The sequence below is a fragment of the Argopecten irradians genome, chromosome 7, assembly GCF_041381155.1.
Source record: "Argopecten irradians isolate NY chromosome 7, Ai_NY, whole genome shotgun sequence".
Lineage (NCBI taxonomy): Eukaryota > Metazoa > Mollusca > Bivalvia > Pectinida > Pectinidae > Argopecten > Argopecten irradians.
The window spans coordinates 39,482,047-39,490,003 of NC_091140.1; the positions used below are offsets into that span (position 1 = coordinate 39,482,047).

Genomic DNA, 7,957 nt, shown 5'->3' on the forward strand with positions numbered 1-7,957 from the left:
CCAAATGAATAAACAACAGATACGATGATTAAGAACAACATTTTATTTAGTAGTTGTATTTTCAAAAGAAATGCCACATTACCGTAAAACATTGTTATATCACAGTCTATATATTGCAGGTTGTTATTAAAAGTTTTATAATAGCGTAAACAACATAGATTTTGACCTTTTACGAGGTAGAAATATATATCAGAATATCAACAGTAACAGTGGTTTGATTAGTGCAGCAATATCACAGTCATTTATATAACAGCACACTCACTAACAATTTAACAAAATTAACAGAACAAATGAATACAATTTTAATTAATATAAAAATATTTAGCACCTTTATGAGACTGGCACCTTTATGAGACTGGATACAAATAACGGACATTTAATGTATGCGTGTGATATTAATCTATCGGAACAGTAAACTGTTGTCGGAACACATTTAAGTCGTTCACAGTAAATCATTTTCATAAATGATCTAAACATTTAAAGTACATATGAAGTTCCGAAAGTTTTAGACATATGAAGTACAAACACACAAAGACTATATCACACACGTGTTTCTCGAACTCGTTAGGGATCGATGCCGGAAGCTAAAATACCGTGTACCGTTGAAGACATGATAACACGTTCTGATGAATGAAGTCTTAACATTCATTTTTGACACATTAAAAAAAAGGTTCAATAAGTGTCTATTCTGCGTTGTTACACTACAGTATCACAACTCAAATAAAGTACATTCTCGGACCAGCCGGTGACATTGTGTCATATGTAGTGTTATAAATAATGTTCATAAAAATAAGAAATAACAATTATTTAGATCTATATTTCATATTGAATAACATATCCTAATTATATGCGGCCAAGATTAAATATACATGATATTATCATTATGTCAAACTTAATAACAGATCTGATATATTGATCATGATTACAAATGATGCCATATACAAAATTCGTATCATACACATAGTCACAAACACATAATATAAATCGAGGTAATGAATAGATAAGCAATACCTTATCATAAACGATATTGGATCCATCGAACGCTCATAGCAATATGATTTAGAGACGCATTCCTAAACTGACAACAAACTACAGCGTGCTAACAAAAAGATATACGAAGGAAACATCTCATCAAAATCACGATCATGTCAAAAATAAATCAATTATAACACGAATTTCTGTGATGATCCTTTAAAACCAAATGTTAAAGATGTAATAATGATAATAAGATATTAATATTCAAAGAAAATCAAATGAAACTAAATAACTTAAAGATGTTCCACCGCTGGCGAAAGATACTTTTCCTCTATCAAAAACAGGAGCAAACGAATTGGTAATTTTTTTCAGTTACAACAGTTACTTCAGTAAAAAGTTTGAGCTTACCATTTTACTTCGAGATAAAAATATCAAAAATAATTAATTGCATCCCGAAAAAATTCCGTGGCACTATTTCCGATATGGAATAAAGTACTGATTGCGCATGCACCAAAAGCAAAATAAATTACATGTATCTTATATTGTTTTTTGTGTTAATTAGACATTATTGCCCAAATGATGAGTATCGTTTATGCTCTGTCGGTGGTGGAGCATCTTTAATAACACATCGATAAATTGATCAAAATAAAAGTTTCTCAACATTATATACTTAGTACCAAACAAAACTATCAAACGAGAAAACAAATGCTTCAAAATTATCAAAAATTACAGGCAAGAGTCGAGACGTAAAATATAATATCAATTTATTTGTGTATAAATTATCGTTGATTTGTAAATAAGTAAATAACTAAGAACTGTTTGATACGATATAATTGTCATTCCCAAAATCAAAAATTATTTAAAGTAAATACATAAATGTATTAGCAAAAAATGCATTATTCGTCAATAAAACAATATGAAAAACTACTCGGGAATGGCATTTATCATCGGCGGTTCATATCATGTATGTAGCTCAAAAGAGGCAGACAATTAAATCATCATTCACTTACATATAAATTTTTTATAAATATATATAATTTAGCTTGAAATTTTCTTGAATATCGTGAGTACATATGACGAGAAAATGGATGTTTATGGTCCATGCAAATGCTCAACAAAATGGTGATTATATCATAACAACGGACTGTATAGATTAAAAGCATAGGATAAGTCAGAACAACAACGCAAACAATTATTAACACTATCAAAACAACAACAAACAATAAAAGCTAAAACATAATAAATAAAAATGACCCGTTAAAAGGATATAACAATTACAACACTAATTGCTGTTCTGATACTGCCAAACCAGTCCGAGTGAAATATACTTTTATACTTCCACACAAAAGTTTACGTCCGTGGTATCCTTGTAGTCGGCGTTTTTATAGCGTCGTCACACTGTAATATCTTATTAAAATCTATGCTGTAACCATTGTAAAGTGAACGCAATTACGTACACGCCTGCACTTTTCAGAAACCTGAGCATAGAGCAATGAGAAACATTTGTTTTGTAATATATCCAATTAATCGTAATAATTGTAATATCATCCCACACTACAGAAAGTACAAACCTTGCCGTTTAACATTAAACGGATTAAATAAAATAGATGTTTGGGATGTAATTATTACGACATTCACTGTTAGTCAACTTTAAAGCCGACGCCATATATATATACTGGGTGTCTATGAATTGTCCATTGCTGTATCGGATTTATGATTTCACAATTATAGTTCTCAGCATTTTGTGTTTCCATATTTTTTCTCATGATATGATAGCCTTGACCGTTCCCCGGATATAGATCCGACACACTGGACACTTCCGTAAAGCCGATGCACACATTGGACACGTGACCAGATGTCCACAAGGTAAGAACACAATACTAGCGTCCTCGTCCAGGCACACCTTACATATCTTCTGTTCTCGTAATACTCGGTTCTCTTCTGTTAACTCATCTATACCTGAAACATGGAAAAGAGAAACATGTTAAATTTATGTTTTATTTACCGACATTATTCATGATTAGTTTTGAATATTCATGGTTTTTTTATCAAAGAAACTGTCGTGGCAATGTCCTGAATGAAGTAATTATATATACATATAAACATTATCCCGGTTTTTTTTTTACATTATGTTAATTTTTGCGTTTTGATAAGACATACCCAACTTAGAATAAAAATCACAACCTACACTTTGGTCTGAAAATAGATAGAGAGAAGAATTTTGTCGTAATAATTGGGGATGCCTCATATTTCTTCATTATTACTTACTTTTCCTGTAAATCCTCTCTAACTCTGTATATTGACTTTTACTTTCACTTTCGCTTCCACTTTCATGTTCCTTTCCATTTTCGATGGGACTGCTCTGATCGGTTTCAGCTTCTGACTTTGTATCGTTGCTGTCATTTTCCTCTATTTCCCAGACAACAGGCAATAACTTCTCAGCACTGAAATCCGCTCCTTAAGTGAATAAATCAATTACAAATCAATTAAAATATAAAATAGTCATATGTAATGATTGCATATCATTTGATTGGGCATAACATGTAAATCCGTTTTGTAAAGTCCCAGTCAATTAACACATATATTGTCAGTAGTATCCTCCACAGTTATCAATTATTGTTTAGATGAATGGATAATTTAAAATGAAAGCATTTTTTCTTCTATGTAATATAAAGGATTAATTTATCAATAACAATTGAAGTTGGAAGTATTTTATATATTAATCTGCATTTGCACTATAATGCATGGTTATCTTCTCTTGCAGTTAGGTATGGTTGTTACGTCATATCTACGACGAAATTTACACCAACAAAATGATAACGTCATATTCTACACCTACCAACAAGGGCAGATAACTCTTTAATGTGCAATTTTGAACACTTACCGTGTTGTTTTTTGTACACCACAATCGCCCTGGCCAGTAATGATTTACTATAACCGAGTTCCATAACACTCAGCACTGCCGGATGTTGAAATAAATCTTCATCGCTGTTTTCTATTCTAGACTCGTCCTTCTGCTCCTTCTTAAGAAAGAATTTAAAACATGATTACGGGAACGTATTTTTTAAGAATAAAGGAATATACAAATTTAATAATAAAATAGCTTTCAAACCGGAAAAAATCTTATTTATCCTAGACAAAATTCAAACTGCTCCTTCTTAAAAAGAAATTAAAACACGCATTAAGTTCATATTTTAAAGAATAAAGGTATTTGCAGATTTATAAATAAATAAATAATATTCATATAAAATTCTTGTTCAATCCAGAAAGAAATAACCAAAGTTACCGAGTAACAAAGCTAACAAAATTGCCCTTATGTCTTTTTGTACACAGTGTACCTACCTGAGGAGTTGGCGGTTCGATAGATCCAGACTGGACACCCATGATGAATTTGTCGCCTTTCGTCAGTCTCAGGAATGGACAGGATGGGAACCAACGCGCATGCTCATAGAATGGATCGTCTTCCGGGTCCCATTCACGTAATCCTCCTCCACAGTGGAAACACCTCACGTAGTCATTCCTACCTGTTTAGACAGATTCAATTCGGAACATTATTGTATATTCTAAGAACATTATTTGCATTGAAAGACAATTGTTAGTTTTCATTTGATTGTAGTTTGATATCTTTATCAATAATAACTTGCTAACCGCAGCTTTAATAATGCATTATTTCTCTCAGATTTGCATAATGAATAGAGGACGCTGAGAACGAGACAGGATAAATGTCCTTAAACAGCGCAGCAATTTTAGCGATTTTATTTAGACAAAATTCTTACCTTCATAAAAGAGACCGGCTCTAGCGAGATCTTCGGGCTGTTGTTGTAGACTCGTTGGCCACTTTCGGAAGGAGCTGAGACGAGTAGCAAGTATAGCAAACTGTGGATACTTTGGTTTGATTGTCTCCAAAGATCCAGATACGTCCGAACTTGAGGCAAGACTTGTGGAATCATGACTTGACGTAGACACACTATCGTCACTATTTAGTTCCACTGATTCTATAATGTGTGGCTCTACGATGTCAGTGGTTTGTTCTGTTTGTATTGAATCGTTAGGTATTGTAATGTCTATAACTTGTTCGGGTTGAGGATATGTCCTGTCATCTCCATTGTCACCGGTGACAGATATGTTAGGACCTGACACGTCTCCCCCTGTGGTATCGTCGTTGTTAACATTAGGAGATTCGGACGACTTTGTGTCCATACAGGGAGATGCCCTGTCGTCTGTCCTTGTTTCCACAGGTCCATCGGATGGCCCACCACATGCCCCATGTAGTTTCTCTGACTTTTCAACCCCAGATTTAAGTCCTACTGATCCACATATGTCAACTGAAGCTTCGGGTTCACTTGGTTTAAAGAAGGGACACTTAGGAGATTTGTTCAGATGTATCTCTCTCGGGTCATCTTCTTTCTTCCATCCACTGTACTTTAGTCCACACTGCCGACACACTACTGCATCATCATGGCCATCGTAATGAAAGCCGGCTTCCGCCAGGGTCATGCAACTCACGAGAGAAGAGAAGGGGTAGGAAAAGAAACTTGCTGTACGAGACTGGTCTGACATCTTGATACCACATTCGTATTCCAAATGTGTTCTTTCTGCTGGATAAAATCCCTCAATCGTTGACTTCATCTTGAAGATGATGTTCCTCTGAAAGTAAAGAAAATTGCAAATGAAACTATGTCGCCGATTCGCTTTTTTTTTTACTCAAATTTGTTTTGTTGAACTAGATATTTCATTATAAAAATCAACGCAAATATTTGTTATGTCTTTTGATATCTGTATATATAAGTAAAGTTTTAATTATATATTACGTGGGTAAGTGACTTTTACCGAAAAAAATGCAAAATTAGGTCTTACAAAAAAATTTTAATTTCAATTATACAAAATTGAGTATGTTCCCTTTTTAGTTTTAATTTATCTTTTTTTTCTAATTGGTATAAATCTGGCGAAAAACTTACCTTGTCTTGTTTATTTCGACAATGTTTATACTAATGGTTTTAAAGCGAATTTGTTATATATATATAGTGTCGGATCTAAATATAGATTTCTCGATGAGTCAGGAAAATTCTATTATAGTGAAAAACATGTGATCACATGACTATGAGTTTATTTGAAGTAAACATAATTGTTTACAATGTTGTACAAGGTGAAATAGGTGTTTGTTTCTTTTAAATTGTTGTTAATGAAGATATGCTACATTTCAGTTGAAATTATTTTGTTGACAATAACAATAAATCAATAAAATCGGACACTCATACAAATCTAAATTTAATATACAAGATGTGTGCGTACATGAATAAAGGGAGATAACACCTGAATGCTAATAGACATACACATTCATTTGGGGCAATGTTCAGTATATTAACTGTGGATGATAAAATTGTAAAACTAGCTGAAACAATTTTGGGCAAATCTACCTATTAGGTTATATTGATTTTATTACCTTAGATGGGTCATGGTAAAACTGTAAACTAGCAGTGTGGCGAGGAAGATTAAATAGACAACTTCGTTGATAAATTTTAATCCAGAATTGCAAAACGTTACATTATTTTGACGTAAAATCAATTAGATTAAAAATTGTTCAATGATCCAGAACCGATTTTAGTCGATACTATCGGATACTGGTTAACTTGGTACTTCTTTGATTGCCAAATGAATAAACAACAGATACGATGATTGAGAACAACATTTTATTCAGTAGTTGTATTTTCAAAAGAAATGCCACATTACCGTAAAACATTGTTATATCACAGTCTATATATTGCAGGTTGTTATTAAAAGTTTTATAATAGCGTAAACAACATAGATTTTGACCTTTCACGAGGTAGAAATATATATCAGAATATCAACAGTAACAGTGGTTTGATTAGTGCAGTAATATCACAGTCATTTATATAACAGCACACTCACTAACAATTTAACAAAATTAACAGAACAAATGAATACAATTTTAATTAATATAAAAATATTTAGCACCTTTATGAGACTGGTTACAAATAACGGACATTTAATGTATGCGTGTGATATCGGAACAGTAAACTGTTGTCGGAACATATTTAAGTCGTTCACAGTAAATCATTTTCATAAATGATCTAAACATTTAAAGTACATATGAAGTTCGAAAGTTTTAGAAGTTTCCACAAACACACAAAGACTATATCACACACGTGTTTCCCGAACTCGTTAGGGATCGATGCCGGAAGCTAAAATACCGTGTACCGTCGAAGACATGATAACACGTTCTGATGAATGAAGTCTTAACATTCATTTTTGACACATTAAAAAAAAGGTTCAATAAGTGTCTATTCTGCGTTGTTACACTACAGTATCACCAACTCAAATAAAGTACATTCTCGGACCAGCCGGTGACATTGTGTCATATGTAGTGTTATAAATAATGTTCATAAAAATAAGAAATAACAATTATTTAGATCTATATTTCATATTGAATAACATATCCTAATTATATGCGGCCAAGATTAAATATACATGATATTATCATTATGTCAAACTTAATAACAGATCTGATATATTGATCATGATTACAAATGATGCCATATACAAAATTTTATCATACACATAGTCACAAACACATAATATAAATCGAGGTAATGAATAGATAAGCAATACCTTATCATAAACGATATTGGATCCATCGAACGCTCATAGCAATAGGATTTAGAGACGCATTCCTAAACTGACAACAAACTACAGCGTGCTAACAAAAAGATATACGAAGGAAACATCTCATCAAAATCACGATCATGTCAAAAATAAATCAATTATAACACGAATTTCTGTGATGATCCTTTAAAACCAAATGTTAAAGATGTAATAATGATAATAAGATATTAATATTCAAAGAAAATCAAATGAAACTAAATAACTTAAAGATGTTCCACCGCTGGCGAAAGATACTTTTCCTCTATCAAAAACAGGAGCAAACGAATTGGTAATTTTTTTCAGTTACAACAGTTACTTC

The 7,957-nt window shown here is 32.4% G+C and overlaps 1 protein-coding gene across 2 annotated transcripts; it reads right to left on the reverse strand.

Moving 5' to 3' along the window:
* Positions 1-801: 801 nt before the first annotated feature.
* Positions 802-5,995, reverse strand: LOC138328412 (baculoviral IAP repeat-containing protein 7-like). Of its 2 annotated transcripts, none has more exons than XM_069275214.1 (5): positions 4,752-5,995; positions 4,318-4,499; positions 3,860-3,995; positions 3,244-3,432; positions 802-2,934 (listed from the first exon to the last, which is right to left on the reverse strand). In XM_069275214.1, the coding sequence occupies exons 1-5, from the start codon at positions 5,602-5,604 to the stop codon at positions 2,738-2,740; spliced, it is 1,557 nt and encodes a 518-aa protein (XP_069131315.1). In that variant the 5' UTR covers positions 5,605-5,995; the 3' UTR covers positions 802-2,737. The 2 variants fall into 2 exon arrangements, with proteins under 2 accessions (XP_069131315.1, XP_069131314.1); XM_069275213.1 differs by having other exon boundaries at positions 3,860-3,998; positions 4,752-5,973.
* Between the last annotated feature and the right edge of the window lie 1,962 nt (positions 5,996-7,957).